The sequence below is a fragment of the Pararge aegeria genome, chromosome 22, assembly GCF_905163445.1.
Source record: "Pararge aegeria chromosome 22, ilParAegt1.1, whole genome shotgun sequence".
Taxonomy (NCBI): domain Eukaryota; kingdom Metazoa; phylum Arthropoda; class Insecta; order Lepidoptera; family Nymphalidae; genus Pararge; species Pararge aegeria.
Genome location: NC_053201.1, coordinates 7,209,396 through 7,230,681, shown reverse-complemented (window position 1 = coordinate 7,230,681; position 21,286 = coordinate 7,209,396). Strand labels below are relative to the sequence as shown.

The window sequence follows — 21,286 nt, the reverse complement described above, 5'->3', positions numbered from 1 at the left end:
TAGATATCTTTTTGCCCGTACTTCTCCATAGTATAGCTTAGAGTAAACACCACAAATACTGCTGATATCACTTTTTTATCGAAATCAATATAAAATTATATCTAATGTTAACGTACCCACTTATTAAAATTTCATTAATTCATTTCATTTTCATGGGAAATTTATTGTCCGCGTATGTTGTCTCTCTGTTCCCATAAAAAACATTTTAGGGTTTATGAAGTTAAGCTCACTATTGTTTTTAACGCATATTTTCTTTCTGAAACTTCCACTTACTGGCTGAACATAAAATCTTTATTTTTCCTAGGTATCCGGAAGTATAAATAGTATAAGTAGTATTTTGCTGAAATAAGGCATGAAGGAATATCTTTTGGCATAGACATCATAGATTGAATCATCATTTTACCCAAGAAATAGAAGAATTTCTTCAGCCAGTAGTATAAGTAGTAGCATTCGGAAATCATCATCTGCAACCCATTACCGGCGCATTACAGGGCACGAGTTTTTTCTACGAATGAGAAGGAGAAGTATTTTACCACGCTGGCCAAGTGGGGGTCGGTGGAATTCACACACCGTTGAGAACATTATGGAGAACTCTCAGGCATGCCGGTGTCTTCACGATGTTTTCTTTCACCGTTGAAGCAAGTGATATATAAACTGCTTAAATTCATAACGCATGCAACTCCGAAAAGTCAGGGATGCTATTCCAAAATATCCCCTGGCTGGGATCGAACCCGGGACCTCCCACTTGAGTCCGCAGCGCTCACCGTTGCGCCAAGGAGATCGTCAAAAGTAAATTAGTTTAGATTTTAAAGAGACACGTATATTATTATTATAAGTTAGTTTAGTGTTACATGGTTACGCGTGTCCTGTTCTTATGTGACCCAGATATTCTAATTGCAATGTGTATTAAATTCGCAGTTTAATACATTGTTAGGTACATAAATAATTCAGGTGCAGTTCATGATAAAATGGATCGTTGTCTGGGCGGGTAATGTTGCGGCGCAAGTATATAAACCGTTCGTCCAACCCCATTGCAATCACAGGCATTGAGTTCTTCTAAGCGCACCGCACTAGTTCAACATGAAGGTATTAAATGTTTTTTTTAATTATTAAAGACGTAATTATTATTATTTCATTTAATAAAAAGAATAAGTTGGAAAATATATTTTCTAAATTTTTAACGAGAAATGAATCTATTTAATTTTTTTAATATAAATATATAAACACGATAGAAAAACAAGTAAAATAAACAAACTATTAATTCACGGAAAAAAATTATGTTTAAAAAAAAAAATCAGTAGAGCTGATTAAATTTTGTAGCGAGATTATACCAAACGCCTTATTTGGAAGGACTTCGAAAGAGAAAGAGATTCTACGACTGTATGTATTCGATGTCATCCGTATTACTTAATTCAAATTTCTTTAAGTGTGATCGACTTTTGAGCTCTCTGCATTTGTGAAAAAATAATATTAATAATTGACGGACCAAACATATGGCCCACCTGATGGTGAGTGGAAAACCATCGTCTATAAACAGAGCATGCACAACACTTCACAGGGCATGCAAGGAGCACGTCCTGCAATATATTGTATTTTCTGAACTAGTATACTTTGAAAGAATAATATATATATATATACATATATATATATATATATATATATATATATATATTATTCTTTCAAAGTATACTAGCTCAGAATGCCACATCAAAAAACAAAATCAAACGCAGTATAGTATATAGTATATATATATATATATATATATACTATATACTATATACTATACTAACTTACTAATATTATAAATGTCAATGTAAGTTTGTTTGTTAGGCTTTAACGCAAAAAGTACTTAGCCGATCCTCATGAAACTTTGTACACATATTTTTAGTGTTAGAAGTAATATAGGATACTTTTTAACCCGACATTAAGCTCGGTCCCATTGGGAGAGGGGATGAAAGTGTTTGACGATTTTACACTATAACTCCAACAAATTATAACCGATTTAAATAATTATTTTTGTACTATAGAGGTTATAATATATGTGTTTAATTTTGCCAAAACTTTGTGCAGATTGGATGAATGTAGTTGGAGGACAGAACTCCTCAGCGGACAGCAGCAAACCCCTCATTTAAGGCTTAGCAATACTGAATACTTGAATGCCATTTGAATGTCAAAGCCACATCAAAAAACAAAATCAAACGCAGATGAAGTCACGGGCAACAGCTAGTAATATATAAAAATATTGTAGTTGTTGTGCTTAAGAAAATATCTTACTTAAACAATTTTATATTTTTATGTAATTTTTTGATACCAGGTCTTCGTAGCTGTCGTCCTCATAGTTTCCAGCGTATCAGCTGGACTACTCCCAGCGCCATTAGGCTATGCCAGCCCATACGGCTTGACTGCCCCGCTTGCAGCGCCTCTCGGAGTTGCTCGACCGGCTTATGCCGTCGCGAGGCCAGCGATCGCACCCTACGCTGTAGCGAAGGTTGCGCCAGTTGAAGACTATGACCCCAACCCTCAATATTCATACGCCTATGACATCCAGGATGCTCTTACTGGTGAGAAAACCAATTAAAACAATTTAACCCAAAAAGTTTGCGCAGACCAGAGTAAGACACTCGTTTTACAGCTTCACAACTTATAGTAACAAAAATTTTAAATACTAAAAACACTGCAGTAATATTAGTCCCCGAGTTTGTTGTTATGTTATATTTGGCGCTTCAAATTGGGACAAAATATTTTACGCTCATTTTTGTAGGGCCAACCAATCCAATTTTAATATTAGAGCTCAAATAGGTCAATGAAAGTTATGGGCAAAAGTAAGGGATCAAAGAGCGGCGATAGCCTAGTGGGTAAGGCATCGGCTTCCCTTTCGGGGGCATCGAGTTCGATACCTCGCACGCACATCTTACTTTTCGGAGTTATGTGCGTTTTTAAGTTAAGCAATTAAATATCACTTGCTTTAACGTCGAAGGAAAACATCGAGAGGAAACCAACATGCCTGAGAGTCTCAACTACCAATCTAGACTAGGCCACCTTCGTGGACTGTGACCTAAACCCTTCTTATTCTTAGAGGAGGCCCATACCCTGTAGTGGGCCAGTAATGGGTTGATGACGAAGCGATCATATCTTTCATAATCTGTCTGTCTATAAAAAGCGCTTTTCTCTCAGGTGACTCCAAGAGTCAGCAAGAGTCCCGCTCCGGAGACGTAGTCCAAGGCTCCTACTCGCTCGTCGAACCCGATGGCACCCGCCGTATCGTGGAGTACACAGCCGACCCCCACAACGGCTTCAACGCGGTCGTCCACAAGGAACCCCTAGGAGCGGTTGTGAAGGCCGTAGCACCAGTTGCTGCCTACCACTAGTCCGCATTAATACCTATAACAGATTTAATATACAGTTACTTCAGTGGTAGAATCACTAGAGGCTAAGCCAGGGTTTATTTGCTTGCCTGGGCGTTTCGACTTCGTGATATATTGATAACTAATGACGTAAACCTCATTTACGTTAATATTATCATAAAAGTAGTTTTGCATACGACGCTGTGCGTCTCCATGAATGGTCTTTTCATTTTGCTATGTAAGATATAAAGATAGTAATTATAGGGTATTTTTTTTTTCTTCATTGAATTAGCCATGTTATTAAATCTGTTTTAAAGTTTGTTTTGTTGAGTGACCTGCGCCTATTTTTATCTAGATGAGTTTATGAAGTTGACTATTGTTAATATAAATAAGTGTTAAAAACTAGGGTAATAAATTAGAGGAATCAAATATTTAAATATTTTGTTTTTGTCATTTTTACCTTTTAGCAGTAACCTTATAATTTTAAATCATTAAATCAACTGTCCAATCTTGATTCATACAAATATAATTTTTCTAGTTTTGACTGAAATTATAAAAAAAGAGAGTAATATAATGTAAAACTTCATAAATGCACTGAGTCATGAAAGTGTACTGGTGCTAAAACTGTAAATGAGAGTCATTTATTCGGTTACTGTATGGATTTACAAAATGTAAAAGGCACGATTTGGCCGTTTGCCTTCCCTTTCGAGTAACACCAAAAGTCTTAGCTGTAGGTTTCGGTTAAGTTGATAATCATCGTTATCTATCTGACGTTATAATCTTAGAAATTGTTCTTAACCTAGCAGAGGTTATACTCGTAGTATGGCAATAGCAGTGTGTATGAACTAGTAGACTTTTGAATTGTTTTAGTATATTAACCAGACCCTGGTGTAGCTATTTCGTAGGCAGGCTTATTTTAGGTTAAGGAAGACTTTAACTCTGATATCAAGTTTTAGGGAAATAATATCAAGGACCATTTATTATTAATTGTGTTTTACAAAATTTTTGCCGTGCGAGTTTCAGTTTATTCTATTTTCTGATTCAGTTATTTATTTTCACTTGAAACTTGCTCGTTTTCTATGTATCTACGTACCTTGCATAGAAAAACCACATAAGATACGTAATTAAAGTTCGGGTTGCAGATGCAGGACAAGTATTAGGCTCAGTTTTAGTAAAATGTCTATATTCACCTTTTTTATTAGCACGCCAGAATTCTGATCGCACAATCGTACCCCGCCATTGTTAAATTTGATTTAACGTTACTAAACGAAGAGCCTGATAAACACTATCGCTAACTCGTAATGAACACTGTTTTAGCGCCAACTGAACCTTATAATGATCATGAACTAGAATGGCATACGAGATAATAATGGCGTGACCAATGTGTGTCAGCCCCGCCCGGAATTTATCACACGCCTCGCAAAGCACGCTTCACGTAGGACTATATATAGGACGTCAAACCCTATCAACTAGCATGTGTTTATTTACGATTATACACTGAGAAAACTGTACTTCAACACAGCATCTTCGCCTGCCAAGACTCCGATAACTTACGTCGTCTAGACGTTGCTTATTCCACGGCCCCGGGAGCCTACGGATAATCTTAATCTTACGGTCCCATTGATTCCAAAATCACTCTCACCCTGGATCATTGAGCTCTTGTTGGGCATGAATCAACCTCTGGCGAAGATTCTACGTTTGCCTCACACCTCCGTGAGGCTGCAGGAACCATGAACCAAAAAAAAATCAAAACTCATGTCATAACATTATACTTACTTAACAAACGTCGTAGTTAGTTAGACGTCAAGAACAAAGTTCGGATTGGATTTGCACATGAAGGGTTAGATAGCGAGGTACAATATGAAATACTAATAGTGTTAAAATTATTAAGATCGAGCAAAAAACGCCGAAAAACACGTTTCTTGTACAGGTTTAATTTTCGACTTTTTATTTTACTGTTTGTTGCTATGAAAATTCACATTCTTTCTACCTTTTACAGACAGACGGACAGATAGATAGCGGAGGCTTAGTAATAAGGTCGAGTTGGGTAGGAAGGTTCATGTAGGTATGGAAACTAAAAAACCTATATTTTCCTAAAGTACCAATTGCATACCAATCTAAAAAAAATAGAAATAGATAACAAATACCCCATTGAATAATCACTTAGTTTTTTAAATTTGTAAACGTTTGTGTACTCTTCTTAATCTAGACCGGTCATAAAAGTTTCAAGCAAAATATCTAAACTTTTTATAACATGTTTACAAAATTATATACGAGCTATTAATACACTCATAAGAGACCTTTTTATCTGATTGTAGCAAGTTCGCAAGGTCTGGTAAAATGAATACAAAGTTAAGGTCATAATTCAATGCATGTCCTTTTTATATCTAGGTGCCATTTTGAATAAAAAATAACCGGTCTTGTGCGTGTTTGACTTGCACACCAAGGATTCCGTACCAAAGTGCAAAGTCATAGTATTATGACGTGTTTCACGTTGCACTTTGGTACGGAATCCTTGGTGTGTAAGTCAAACTCGCACAAGACCGGTTTTTTTTTATTATTAAAATATACTATTGATATTATTAAAATCGGGTAAAAGCGACAAAAAACACGTTTCTTTAAATGGAAATTTTTATTTTTTGGTATAGCGTCAGTAGAAATACACGTTCTTTGAAAATTTCTACTCCCTACCTATTCATGAGATACAGCCCGCTGACATACGGACGGACGGACACCAGAAACTTTAGTAATACGATTCCGTCTTGGTACTCTAAAAAAGTATTACATAAATGCAGGAGGACATATCGACGCAACAGTGTAAAGTAGAGACTCGTTGATGTCTTTTCAATGCGAAAGGCGTCGTAGTTCAATGCCATTGAATTGCAGTGGGGAAATCCGAAATATTATCCATGTATTGTATAATTTGTATTGCAGTTGCTTTAAAAAAGTCTATTTTCTTTTTATAATTTTTTCACTGAGACAACTAGAAAAACGTGGCTCTAAAACTTGCGCGAGGCATGAGTCCAAAATGTAGAGAAAGGATATTAATCTTAAATGTGAGATGGAACTGTGAACTACCTCTTTGATCTAGATCAATAGTTGAATATGCTTAGCACTAGTGCTAATAGATCAAGCTAGTGATGGTTAGGTATTGAGTTATTTTTAGTCCAGTACAGGTTAGCCCTTGATTGCAATCTTACCTGGTGTTGATGGAAGTGATCAGTTTCAGTTAGTTGGTAGTGGGCTTACGTGATAAGGGTATGGTTGCTGTCTTAAAATCGTTTCCCGTGGGATAGCCTTGTTTTTGTTTGTCACAGAGATAGAGATCGAAATATTTTTTAGCATAGTGCTGATTCGGGGATCATCGAATAACATAGGTGGAGTTCCTGGCAACAACTAGTATCTCATAATTTAAAAATGTGATAGACAGTGGCTGCAGATAGACTGTTTCAAATGATGTAATGATAGTGTCAAGGGGTAACGTATTATATTATACAGACTCACATATAGTCTCATATAGACTCACATAGAGATCCTCGAGCGAGGAAAAATTTGAAAATTTATGATTACTTAATTTTCTCTGGTCTGGTGTGAGGCTCTTAGGCCGTGGCTAGTTACCACCGTTCCGACAAAAACGTGCTGCCAAAAGATTTAGCTTTCCGGTACGATTCCGTGTATAAACCTAGGGGTATGGGTTTAAAATAAGTGCTATACCCCCTAACAGGCAGTGACGTGCATAGAGGGTATGCACAGGGCGTGCAGATGATATAAAATAAAGAAAATCTCCAGTACGAGTTATTAATACTCCAGGGTAGGCTTTTTATAATGCCTATCCTTAAGTTTTTTATAACTCGTACTGGAGATGTTCTTCATTTTATATCATCTGCATACCCTGTGCACTCTATGCACGCCACTGCTAACAGGTTAGCCCGTTACCATCTTAGACTGCATCATCAGTTATCACTAGATAAAATTGCAGACAAGGTCTAACTAGTAGTGGAATAAATACAATCCAATATAATATTAGCTATTGGCAATTTATTACATCCAAAGTAGTTGTTAAATATATTTACTTTAGATCCAATTTTATCCCGTTAATTCTATAAGTAAATGGTACGGGCAATTGTTTAAGTAACAATGGCCATTAAATTAAATTGCACGACCAAATTAGCCAATTTTCTGCGTTAGTTGGCCATGAAATCGAGCACTCAATAGATGCAAATGGATGAATCATTAAGAGCTACAGCTTTATGCAATTAATAATTACTTAACTACCTCTCTGGTTTAGTTGTTAACTCTACCGACCTCTTAGATTCTAAGAATATAAATTTGGAAACATCGACTTTGAGTAAAGTTATTGGCGCTATCCCTAATAATGCTTTGAAAAGCACGTTCTTCAAAGACTAAATGAGGGAGTCATCTAATAAAATATGCCTTGCGAAACTTTGGAACTGTTATATATTGTAGTGTCTGATACTCTACATTAATAAATCTGCCCACGATTATTATAAATGTCTGTTTAAATTTCTGTTGTGTGATGAGAATGAATGTTTCCAGTGTCTGGATGTTTACATGTATATTATTACTAAAAATTCATCAGTCATCTTAGTACCCATAACACAAGCTACACTTACTTCTGGGCTAGATGGTGATGTGTGTATTGTCGTAGTATATTTATTTATTTAATATTTTTTATTTACATAGATTAAGAACATACGCCTTCGGTCCTTATAATTTCATACTGTATATGTGAAACATATCACGAGCTATTTAGTTAAGGTTGAGTGTTCTAATTAACAGGGAAGTAATTAATTTTAGCGTACGTAAATATATCATATTAGCTTTGATAAACTAATCACAGTTAATTGATATTTTAAATTTTATGGGATGTTTCTTATTCAGTCTCAAAAAAACGGCTGCTTTTATCTTTTTTTAATAAAGTAACAATTTATGAACCAAGCTGAAGAAGGCCCACCTCATGGTGAGGTTTAAACCATCGCTTATAAACAGAGCAACACTTCCCAAAGCAACCTGAGGCTTAGGTAGTAAGGCTCATCAGTGGCGTGCATAGAGGGTATGCACAGGGTATGCAGATGATATAAACTGAAGAAAATCTCCAGTACGAGGTTTGAAAGACTTTATGATAGGCATTGTAAGAGTTATAAAAAGACTACCCATATGTTTTTTATAACTCGTACTGGAAATTTTCCTAATTTTATATCTTCTGCATACCCTGTGCATACCCTCTATGCACGCCACTGATGCACAGGGTATGCAGATGATAAAAAATGAAGAAAATCTCCAGTACGAGTCAAAAAAAACATAAGGATGGGCATTGTTAGAGTTATAAAAAGCCTACCCTTAAGTATTTATAACTCGTACTGGAAATTTCCCTGAATATATAACATCTGCATATTCTGTGCATACCCAGTATGCACGCTACTGAGGCTCATGGGTCTGTATTTACACCGGCAACCTCGTCCTTTGGCAATTCCGATTTGCGGCAGAAATAAATATACCAGTAATATACTTCCCCGGACGAACTTTGCCACAAAAAGCTCTACTAACTACTAAGTACCTTAGATATTATAGTTTTGTAGGAAAAATAAATTCAAGAAGTACAGAAAAAGTATTACAAACTCATACATATTATTATGGAACTGCATCAGAGACCGTTCATACCTTGTCCAGATCAACATACATTTACTAATATTTTGCTAAAAATACAAACAAATCAAAACAGTACGTTAATAAACCATTGCGCTATAACTTGCCTAAATAAATTAAGTACTCAAAATGGAATATAAGTAATAATAAAATATGCATAATTTAGAATAATTAAAGATAATGAATGTTATAAAAATCATAGAGTATAAAATTTAGTTCTAAACTAGGTAGATATAAGTATTATGAAATTTCCAAAACACCTAGTAGATGGAAATAATACTTTCTATTTCAAATCTATTTCAGAGAAGTTTTTTTTAAATACGCTTTATTTGTATATTTACATCATCATCGTCTCACCCGATTGGTAGACGTCCCGGGGTCGTACGTATTTAAGCATATAGGAATTTTCGTACACCACGATTATGTAAAACAGATGTCCAACGGTTTCCTATCGCCTGTCCACTGGCAATTGCCAGCCACATTCGTAGTCGGTAAATACGAATATCCTTACATACTCGTACATCGTTCGTGATTTAAAAACGTAATGATGCATGCTCAATCCATTACCCGGTTAGATACTCAAAGCTTTTTTATGATCTCAGAATTTAGAGTAGAGGTGTACCGAGTACGTGTTGCCGAGTAACCAAATACCGAGTTTACTCGGTTCAGATTTTCGCATGTTAGAAGCATAAAAAAAGGTTTACAGGTTCATATTTGTCGCTGGTGTATACCGTATTTACAGTAGACGTACAGTAATTTGCTAAGTTTTCCCCTTTAAAACTACTACGTATCACTCTTCATTAAAACCGACTTGAGTGTGGTGGTTGGTGGCAACTGGCACTAACGGATTTCGGATCAGACGAATATCATGGAGTTTTTGTGATACTAATACTAATTCCTATTTATTTCAAGCCTAATTTATAAGCCATTTCGCAACGTCAAGTCTATCTGTTTGTTATGAGTACCAGATCGGTTTAATTCCAACGAAATAGAAACTCTAGGTATCTAGCAGGAGTAAATTACAATCTTGCACTGAATTCAAGTACAGAAAACATAGAACTGAATGATAAATGAATAGATTTAGTGTCTTTCACTGCATAGACTAATGATAGTGTAGGTTTAAAGCAATAGTTAAGTAAGTATTGTTTTAGTTTATTATATCTGTGAAAACTGTACAGGTATGTTATTCATTTGAGTTGAAATCTATTGGATTGTTTTTGTTCCGGTTTTTCGCTATTTCAGTATTTTCTTGGAAATTAATAAGCCAATACAATTTTTTCAGTTTAAATGACCATGGTTAAAGTTATTGACCTATATTTTAGACGTTATTAAAAGAGTTTAACGTTTTTTAACAAAGGCAAAGATCCGTATTGCGATGCATAGGTAATATTTTATGTCCTAGACCTACCTTAGACGCGTATTAAGCTGCGTTACGTTCGTGCGAGTACGTTAATCAATTTTTGAATCAGACCACTTTTATAAAGGAAAAAAGCAGTCAATCTTGCTTTCTGGCAATAAATGTATTTGAATTACTTATATTTGCCAATTTATACAATATTTATAAAAAGATGATGGGCCATTGGACTCCATTGGTTGGGTCTTTTGTACGGAGTTCAAAAAATACTGTGTTGTGCCGCTTGGGTCCAGCGGCTCCCTGCGACTCATTTGATATCCACCTCTTCCTGTAAAAAAATTCCTCTTCACATAAAATTTCCATATTTCATATAATATCTATCTATTATAGTAAATCAAAAGAAGAAGTTTACTTTTCTGGGAGTGCAATCCGATTTAAGATCGTGTCGCGCGCTGACTCTGAGTATGCCTTTTCATAGAACTAAGTTCTATGAGCACTCGTTTACAGTGCAAGCGCTGTGGAATGCGCTTCCAATCGACATAAGGCAGTCTAGGTCACTTTGTATTTTCTAAGAAAGCTGTCAAAAACCACTATAGTTTACATTGAAGACGACATGTAATAGTATTTACTGTTGTTAATGTATTTATGATATGTTATAGTATATATTAGTTTATTATTTTTTTTTTTTAATATTTAATATATTATGTATTATTTTATTTGTGTAATCTAGTTTAAGTATTAGTAAGTAGTTATTAGTATGTTTTTTTTTAATATGCACAACCTGCAGTATGTTATCTTTTTGTTTTCCTTATCCTAAGGTTGCCTGGAAGAGATCGCTACAAAGCGATAAGGCCGCCTTTTCTATACTTCTTCTGTCTGTGTTTTCTTTTATTCTTCTTCTGTATTTTTATTTGTGTGCAAATAAAGAGTATAAATAAATAAATAAATCATACGATAGTAGGTACAAAATACACCGAGTGTTAGAGAGAAATCAAAGTTTATATAAAACTAAATAAAGGGATAAGTAGTGTACTATACTGTAGTACTATAAATAAGCCAAGTTGCGGTAGATTTTGTAATAATAATCTGATTAAAATTGTGCATAATTAACTACTCTGTGACAATTCATGACACCTAGGTAGGTATACGGTTGCCTGCAATACGGAACATACAAGTGAACGCCACGCTTCTATAAATACGGGCAATGTTGCCCTCGCGGGCGCCTTTACTCCGAATCTCTTTTACAAGAACAATTGCGACATGTTTCAGGTAATTATTATATTGTCTTATTAAAATAATAGTGAAAAAATAATAAATTATATAAGAAACGTGAGACACCGTAAAAATACAGTGATAATTCCCGTGGAAAACAAAGTAAAGTCAATCTGTGTGCTTTATATTAATGGAATGTGTAAGTTCAACTATATACAAGTTTTTCCGCAGATAAATTCAATATAGAAGCCTGTTTAAAGTTATGTTATAAATTAAGTGGCAAAAGGATATAGGATAAGCTAATACCAAAAATATTTTGATATGTAGGTTTAAATGTTCGCAAATGGTCGTGTGTCAACGTGCTTCTAATGTATCCATTATTAAGACACTTTTAAAAATTACAGGCAGTGTTAATGGCGTGTGTCCTGCAAGCGGTAGCAAGCATAATTGTGACGGATCCACCACCGACGAGCACGGAGTACAATTACGGGTACAACATAGTCGACCCTTCAACCGGCGACGCCAAAAGCCAGCACGAGTTCAGACAAGGCGATGTCGTCAGAGGCTCATACTCTGTGGTGGATCCAGATGGAACAAAACGCACTGTGGAATACACGGCCGACTCGAAACATGGTTTCAAAGCTGTTGTCCGAAGCGAACCAGTATTGCGCAATTCAATCGCGAAACGTCATTATATTACCCAATATCCGAGCTTAGTACGAAGCCCTCGGATACATACTCCTTTTAGACACGCCTACCCATATCCTATCCCGTATGAAAGGAGACTAGAGCAACCGATATTTTCGACAAATCAGTTCGTTGAGAGTGAGCAGGTAAATTATTTTGTCCCCGGAAATGACACTTCTACTGCTAAAGCAACATTTAATAAAGGGGAGTATTTCATACCCAATTATATGTATTAAGTAGTTTATAGTAGTGTACTTTTTGTTGTTAATTGATTTTTGTGATACTAGTTAATTGTAATTTAACTGAGAAAAAGTGAATTATTAAAGTAAGTATAGACTTATAAACGTATGTTGTCTTTGGAATGTCCAGATAAAGAGAATGAATCAACCTTTGGACTTTTTTATTTTAATATTTCGACAAACTTTGGATATGTTTAGAATAAAAGTTGTTTCGAACGAAAACCTTGAAACAAACATTTGAATGAGATCAAACTGTTAGAATTAGATTATGCGTTAACAAGTCCTTAGCATAATACCTAAACTTGTACCATAATTAATAACTTATGGCTATTGTTTAACATTTATATACTAAGTAAATATATCCAAGGATTCATTAAATGCGTTTTTAACATTTATAATTTACTAGCTATTATCCGCGACTTCATTCGCGTTTATTTTCAAATCTCACGGGAAACGAGAATTTCCAGGGCTGAAAAAGGTATACTATGTCCATCTTTAGGTTAGAAGCTATATGTGTGCCAAAGTTCATCAAGATCGGTGCATTGATTGCGGTGAACATAGGCGACAAAAGAACAAACCGACAGACACACTTTCGCCATGGATACGTACTTGAAGTGTTTACGGCCTATTTGTAACATTATTTATGCGTGAGATTTCCCGTTTATTTAGAAAGGTTATATTATGACCAACATACATCATATTAATACCACAAAACTTACGCTAATGAAACCGCGAGGCAAAGATAGTTTTATATAAAAATATGACTCATACTTCCGTCAGTTAAAACAACAAAACTAGTTTTTTTTTTGATCTTGTCTTGGCTTTATAATGTTTAATCCTTATCAATATTATAAATGCTAATGTGTTTGTTTGTTTGTCCTTGCTTCACAGCGTAGCCAAGAAACTATTCAACTTGTTTTTTAGAAAAACTTATTTAAAAGGACAGAGAGTAACAAAGGCTACTTTTTATTCTAAGGAAAAAACGGTTTCAACTGGATTTGTAAAAAACCTATATAAAAGCGGACGGAGAACGCGGGCAACAACTAGTTTATATGTATAAGGTAAAGATATGGGCGACATATTAAGGTTTACATATCGGTAGGTCGTGCAGTTGGTTCAGGGTCAAAGGAATTGGGTTGGTAACTGCTGTAAGTATAAGCTTTATGTCGCACACGCGCAAAATAGCTATACTAATACTCTAATAAATGCGAATTTGAGTCTGTTTGTGTGTTTGTTACCTGTTTTTAGCTCAACCGTTGAACCGATCTTGATGAAATTTGGCACACATGTAGGTTACATCTTAGAGATGGATAATATTTATCTCGGAAAAGCTGCTGGTAAAAGCAACTTGTAGGATTTAAAAATACAGCTGTTAAAGTTTTTTATCTATGCAGAACTTGTCCGCTTAATTTATCTTTGTGAAATTATGCAAAGAAAGAGTTTGCATCTGGAGGTATCCCTAAGATACATTCTATCCCGAAATAATAAAGGGTCCCTGCAGGATTTTTAAAAGCCCAAATTAAAAAAGGACGATAATTTTTTCAAAGCTTTGAAATTTTTATGATCCTTTCATTATTTCTATCATATCATCTGTCGTTTTTTATGGTGCGCTGAGAAAACTATTCATGATACATAAACATAAGTAGGTACAAGAATAGCTAAGATTTATTTTACTGGGCGTACGGAAGGAGTTTACGGCTATCACTAAGGTATCCGCATGGTCAATATAACTTTACGATCTTTAGATCATAACGCGGGTGAAAACGAGGGGACAGCTAAAGTATAAAATTGGAAATGAAGTAGAGCATTATCCGGATTCAGTGGTATGCCATTTCCTTCTCGTGAAACTGGTGGTATAAGATTTGGTGGCACGAGCAGGAGGAAGCGCTCGTAGGTATGTCTGAACATAGAAACTAAAGCCTTAATGTCAAAAAAGAGTTATCGTAAATGGTGGCGCCAATATGACGACGACAGCCGACGGAGACCGACACGGGCCGAACGGAACGCAGCGCCACGACTGCTTCCCACTAATTCCATACTTATTTTGTGCTTTAAGCTCAAAAGTCTGATAGAAGTTTCATAAAGCAATATTTTCAGATTTTTAAACTTAAATTTAGAAATTTAGATTCTTAGCGGGAAGTTAAATAAAAAAAACATTATTCAATTATAGAAAATGAGTAATGTAGTTCACTCTTCAGGTTGTTGTTGTTTAATTTTCCCTTAATTTCATACCTAAGTGCTCAAAGCTTAATTTATTACATCGTTTTCGAGCTCGAAAGTCTGATAGAAGTTTCATAAAACACTATTTTTTTTAATTCTCTAATTGCTATTTTGAACGAATCAGTCTTTACCTTATGGAGTCCTATGAAGAATTCTAGATAAAAATCATTCAGACGAAAATTTTCAAAATTATCCTAAAAAACTTTCGGAATTTTTCGTTTTCGATATCTCTCGAACGGATCAACCGATTTGGATCGGACCGGCGGCGATCGACGGGGATTATCAAGCTTAAGAAGCTGATTAGTTTTTGGGTTCGATCGGTTTTCTGAAAGTTATTCTAAAAAAACAGTTTTTCAAAATTTTTATTTTTGAGATTTCTCGGGATCTATCGGCCCGAATCTTTTGAAGTGAAGCCCTTTCAATGCCGTCAATCGCGATCCAATCGATTTAGCCGTTCAAAAGTTATGAGAGGTTTACATACAGACATACATACACACACACACACACACTCACACACAACACACACACACACACACACACACACACACACACACACACACACACACAAATACATAAAGACATGATGACACCATCGCGGAAATAGTCAGGAAAGCTTTCTAAGACCTCAAAACGTCGACATCTGATGAAAACTCGATTTTCGAAAAAAGTGGTGAAACCAATAACTTCCCAACTTTTGAAAATTTTTAATTTTCTTAGCGGGAAAAAAATTACACTTCAATTATAGCAAAATATAATTCTAATAAAGGAAACTAAATGAAATGATAATGATAAATTAAAAATGAGATGACATTACAGCGGCGCAATGGGGCATAGCTCGAACCAGTAACCGCAGCCGCACCGCCTGGGCCATCCCATATGCACCACAATCCATTCAATGTGCATGGTGTCGGGGTGACACACACAGCCCACAAGGCGGCTACAGTATGCGCTTGGTATGAGGTTGGGACATTCATGAGTTCCTGGTCCTGCAAATGGTCGTTATTGTTATATAGAACCTTAATACTAGGAACATAATGTTCAATACAGTGGCAACTTTCCACAGTGGCTAGCTAAATTTGGTGTCAACTGAGACACAGAATTGGCCTGCAGGTTCCCCATTTACAATATAGTTTCCTTATAATCGAGAGTGACACGTATCTTCCAAGTAAGCATCTTACTCTTTAAGTAGTTATCATCATATTATGCTGGATAAAAGCTGAATAACTATTAAAAAAGAATCGAATAATAATAGTGGCCATGGCAAGAATAACAGACTATATTTGTTACTAGCTGGAGTCCACGTACGACTCCTGTTCCCATGGGCCATAAATTATAATTAACATAACGATACGAGGTCACAGAGTTCAGTTCAGTCAGTTGTCGGTCAAGCTGTCTCTCTGTTTGTTCGACTTATCTGATGGAATCAAGGAACATAAATACTTCAAATTCAAAAATAATACACTGATGAAAAGCTAGAATGAAATCAAGGAACATAAACTCTTCAAATTCAAAAATAATACACTGATGAATAGTTAGAATGTTGTAAGATCGTTCTACGTCTCTAAGACAACCTATTTTTGGGGAGGCAGGAAAATTATAGGAGTATTTGCTTCTTGCATTACACAGGCTTGTGGAAAATGTTCCAAAGAGTAAATGAACCATTTACGAACTCCTTATGAATAGCCGCTTCTATTTGTTCAAATAATATGTAGGTTGTTACCTTTCTTAATACTCAGAATACGGAAAGGATCGCACTCGCCAGCAAGGTGAGCCAGAAGTTCCCGTTTTTGAATACCAGTCAATTGATCCAAGGTGTCATGGAAGGTTCCATATATTCGTTTTCCCGCGCGTTGGAGAGGTCGCATACTTCTGAGCCACCACATTTTATTCAAAACCTAACGTCCGCTAGTTTTCACCAAATTATAAAAAGTACCAAGAAACTTGAATATTTACGTCTTTGCAAAGAGGCTTGTTCTTCTGGCTGCAATTTTGCAAAATAAGTAGGTATTACGGTCTTTGATATAATTTAAAAAAATATGATTTAGAAACATCGTCATATTCAATGATTTAATAAGTTACTGGCGTAAACAGCTAACATTTTTGAAGCTAAAATGTTATGACAAACATAGATTTGAAAATATAATTATATCAAAAGGCCCAAATTTTATGTAGTACCTTCTGAAATCTTAAAATAAGATTATGCGGAAACCACTGGTCCAAAGTTATTGATTTTTAGGAAATCCTAAGGAAATCTCTATAATAAATATTATGACAGTTATCAATGAAACTCAATACCTCAATGTCAATATTTTATTACCAGCCTAATTTTGTTTCATAATTTGTATCATAGAATCTAAACCTCAAAATCGGAAAGGTATTTTGTTGTCATTGATATGCAAGTAATCTTTTAATTGACGGTAGATTGGCGCAGTGGGCAGCGACCCTGCTTTCTGAGTCCAAGGCCGTGGGTTCGATTCCCACAACTGGAAAATGTTGGTGTGATGAATGTGATGAACATGAATGTTTTTCAGTGTCTGGGTGTTTATATGTATATTATAAGTATTTATGTATATTATTCATAAAAATATTCATCAGTTATCTTTGTACCCATAACACAAGCTACGCTTACTTTGGGACTAGATGGCGGTGTGTGTATTGTCGTAGTATATTTATTTATTTATTATTAATTTTCAGATAATACATACATTATTTATCAAATCTGACAGGAAGTTCCAGAGATGAGCGCGTTCAAACATAAAAACTTCATGTTAAATAAGTATAAATCGGTATGAATGCCGCATTTTATATTGACCACCAACCGTTTCACAATTATTCGATTTCGTTTTATCAACTTCGAAGTCGTAGTCAAAACTCTATTCAAATAAAGATGCCTCATATTAATTTATTATTTTATTTATTTACTAGCTATTGCCCGCGACTTCGTCTGCATTTGATTTTATTTTTTGATGTGGCATTCAATTTAGTTGTAGTTCTAAAAAAATTTAAAGTATTCAGTATCGCTAAGCCATAAATGAGGGCTTTGCTGTTGTCCGCTGAGGAGTTCTGTCCTCTATCTCCAACCACATTCATCAGATCTACACAAATTTTCGGCAAAATTAAACACATATTATAACCTCTATAGTACAAAAATAATTATTTAAATCGGTTATAATTTGTCGTCAAACACTTTCATCCCCTCTCCCAAGGGAACCGAGCTTAATGTCGGTATAAAAAGTATCCTATATTACTTCTAACACTTCCAAGAATATGTGTACAAAGTTTAATGAGGATCGGTTAAGTAGTTTTTGCGTGAAAGCGTAACAAACAAACTTACATTGACTTTTATAATATTAGTAGGGATAGGGATTATTCACATACGGTACTGATATGGCGGTGAACACTGCATTTGTAAACATAAAATTAAAGCTACGAGAGTTCCTAGAAATGCGCATCGATAATAAATGTTTATCGTTGTTGTTGAAATGAAATGAAATGAAATGATGCTTTTCAAACAACATTGCTGTGGTCGTCTAAAGGGCTTGGTTGTTAGTGCAATTATAGGCACGTGTCGATGGTTTTCCACTAATGATTGGATGGCCCAACTGCTTGGACCGTCCAACATATTGCAATTATAAAATAATTGTTTAAGGCTTGCCGAATACAAATGTCCTGTGCTGCTTCTGTCAGCGACTCTTTTGCTATAGGTCTACCCAAGTTGATCTGTTCTCTGAGCTATGTGCCACAGCCATTGTTATTTCAGCTTTGCAAATCGTTTTGCCTACATGACGTAATATTATGTTAAGGTACCGAGTAGGAATATAGCTCGCAATCTTGAGTATCATTCATCATTATCATTATAAACCCATTACAGTCCCTGCAGAGTCTCTTAACAGAATGAGTAGGGTTTCGGCCGTAGTCCACCACCGCACTGGCAAAATGCAAATCGGTAGACTTAACACACATTTGAGAACGTTGGGGAGAACTCTCAGGCATGCAGGTTTCCTCACGATGTTTTCCTTCACAGCAAGTGATATTTAAATTGTCTATTTATATATTTTATAGAGACACGCTTGACGACAACCATGCCAGGTAGAAGGCAATGATCAGTCTCGGTTGGAGCACGCTTGCCTAGAAAATGCCTATTCACTCTTGCCTTGAAGGTACTCAAGTTATACGGTTCAGGAAACACAGTTACCAGGAGGGCGTTCCACATCCTAGCAGTACGTGTGAGAAACGTGGATAAAAAACGTCTCGTGCGTGTTGATATTAAAAACTCCAAAAGTTAGAAGTGCCTGTCGAACTCGGTTTCCCTGAAAGGAAGGCGGCAGCCCACGGCTAGGCTAGCACCAATGCTTGAGTACAGTGAAGTGGTTTTTGGCTAAAACCCTTACTCCTTATTCTCCATGGTATTACTAAATATTTACGATTAGATAAATACCTTCTCGGAAACAATCCAATTAATAAGTAAATTGTAATCGATCAATGTATAACATTTAGGGCCTGTAAAGAGAACATGACATTTACATCCAGTAGTCCTTGTGCCATAACAACTGATACACTTGTGTTGCTGATCGGAACTTGTCATCGGATCGCGTAGCGGGAGTCGCATCGCGTAATACTACATAGTAAGCTCTCGCCCGAGGCGCTTTGTTCAGTGTATAAAATCGCTGGTCCAACTCTTTTCTACATCATATTTGATCATTCGCTCTTCCATAACAGTTGCTAAAATGTTCAAGGTGCGAAATATTTTCGATTATAAAAATTATTTTGTGTTTTTAATTTTTAAGCAAAATGAAACGTCGCCATATTGAGTGATACGCTGTAAGAGGTGGATTGAGGCAATCATGGATGGACCTCGCTCAAGCCTCAATACGCTACCGTATTGAAACGTTAATATTATTTTTGAGAATTTAAATCTGATAGCAATAGATGGATGACCTAACCAGGATCCGTTCCGATCTTGACTAGGTCCTATTATTCAAATAATCTAGAGAGTTAAATTTTACTTTAGATAAATATTAAATACCCGTTTTGAAAAAATAAATGATGGAAAATATTTATTTTGTTTACAGTTCGTCGCTTTCACATGTTTGGTGGCCGCAGCCAGTGCCGGCATTGTCCCAGCTGGACAAATCACCTACTCTGCTCCAGCATACCAAGCGGCACCCGTAGCTTATGCTGCCGCTCCAACATATCATACCGCTCCGGTAGCTTACGCTGCTGCTCCAACATACCACACCGCTCCAGTTGCTTACGCTGCTGCCCCGAAAGTCGCTTACTCCGCCCCTGTGGCCTACGCAGCACCAGTCACTAAATACGCCGCCGTAGCTCCCGTAGCTAAGGTCGCCGTCGATGAATACGACGCAAACCCACAATACAGCTTTGCCTACGATGTACAAGATGGTGTAACCGGTGACTCTAAGAGCCAGCACGAAACCCGGGATGGTGATGTTGTACAGGGCTCCTACTCTGTAGTTGACCCCGATGGAACCAAGCGTACGGTTGACTACACTGCTGACCCACACAACGGATTTAACGCGGTTGTACGAAAGGAGGCTCTTGGCGTGAAGGCTGTTGCTGCACCTGTCGCGTACGCTGCTCCCGTCGCCAAGCTTGCTCCAGTAGCCCACGCTGCGCCCGTGTCTTATTCCGCTCCAGTTTCATACGCCGCCCCGCTTGTCCACTCTGCTCCGGTGGTACACCATGCACCTGTTGCGTACTCATCCCCTGTTTACCACCATTAAAACTGTTGCAACTTGATTACCAAAATGTAGATAACATGTAATTATAAATATTTATTATCACGCATATTTTGTTTTATTTTCACTTTATAAGTAATCATTTGTGTAACATAATCGTGAATCAATGCAAAATATATTAACATTTAATTATTACTTAGTAGCTGAGGTCCTCCTTAAACATGAGTCGTAGCTTGATGTTATATTATAATCTAATCTTTATTAATCATTTCACTTATTCATATGCTGCACCAACGTTTTAGGTGGGGAAAGGCAAATAAAAAAATCACCACGTTCTTCAACTGAGGATATAGCTATAATAAAGAAAACATAATATGACATTATATCAAATTTCAATTCAAATTCAAATTCAAAAATGTTTTATTCATGTAGCCTTTATCACAGGCACTTATGAAGCGTTCATACATTTAACATGTTAAAGTTATGTTAGTGATGGTGTTAACTGCATTCGGTAACTTAAAACTAAAGCTAGTAGGGTTCCAAACGTGCCCTGCAGGGCTATTCTGGAAGGACGTTTTTGTAACTCGACAGCAAAATCCGCTATGAGTTTGCAACTTCGTATTCTCTATAACTCGATAGTAAAGGTGGCGCCGCACTGCCGGATGCGGCGGAGATATAAACTGCATGTTCGGGCTAATTTGACATTATGCGGTGATGTTTGGTATTCTGTAAGGAAATATATGCCTCGATCGTCGAATTACTCTCCTTCGAAGCTCGTGTCAAGTTGTCAAACAAAAAGTTAATCAAGAGCTATCGAGTTCTGTAGTGAATTAAAATATTTAAAGTTTATTAAATTACATTTAA

At 36.1% G+C, this 21,286-nt stretch overlaps 2 protein-coding genes across 2 annotated transcripts; one reads left to right on the top strand and one right to left on the bottom strand.

Annotated features, from left to right (window-relative positions):
- Nucleotides 1-856: 856 nt before the first annotated feature.
- On the top strand, nucleotides 857-20,467 carry LOC120633967. The gene is made up of 8 exons (XM_039904402.1): nucleotides 857-1,086; nucleotides 2,315-2,561; nucleotides 3,175-3,367; nucleotides 5,663-5,679; nucleotides 11,504-11,634; nucleotides 11,982-12,410; nucleotides 19,379-19,459; nucleotides 19,796-20,467. Exons 1-8 carry the CDS (start codon nucleotides 1,081-1,083, stop codon nucleotides 20,465-20,467), a joined length of 1,776 nt encoding a protein of 591 aa, XP_039760336.1. The 5' UTR covers nucleotides 857-1,080.
- Nucleotides 15,534-16,968, bottom strand: LOC120633677 (cytochrome c oxidase subunit 5B, mitochondrial-like). Its single transcript, XM_039903988.1, has 3 exons — nucleotides 16,899-16,968; nucleotides 16,444-16,704; nucleotides 15,534-15,709 (listed from the first exon to the last, which is right to left on the bottom strand). The coding sequence occupies exons 2-3, from the start codon at nucleotides 16,604-16,606 to the stop codon at nucleotides 15,534-15,536; spliced, it is 339 nt and encodes a 112-aa protein (XP_039759922.1). The 5' UTR covers nucleotides 16,607-16,704; nucleotides 16,899-16,968.
- Nucleotides 20,468-21,286: the final 819 nt, after the last annotated feature.

Coding starts and splice junctions, on each gene's coding strand:
- LOC120633677 (XM_039903988.1), bottom strand. CDS start 16,606: ATGTGGTGGCTCAGAAGTATGCGACCTCTCCAACGCGCGGGAAAACGA. Junction 15,710..16,443: donor TATTCTGAGTATTAAGAAAG/GTAACAACCTAC, acceptor GACCATTTGCAG/GACCAGGAACTCATGAATGT.
- LOC120633967 (XM_039904402.1), top strand. Junction 11,635..11,981: donor ACAATTGCGACATGTTTCAG/GTAATTATTATA, acceptor TAAAAATTACAG/GCAGTGTTAATGGCGTGTGT. Junction 12,411..19,378: donor AGTTCGTTGAGAGTGAGCAG/GTAAATTATTTT, acceptor CGCTTTGTTCAG/TGTATAAAATCGCTGGTCCA.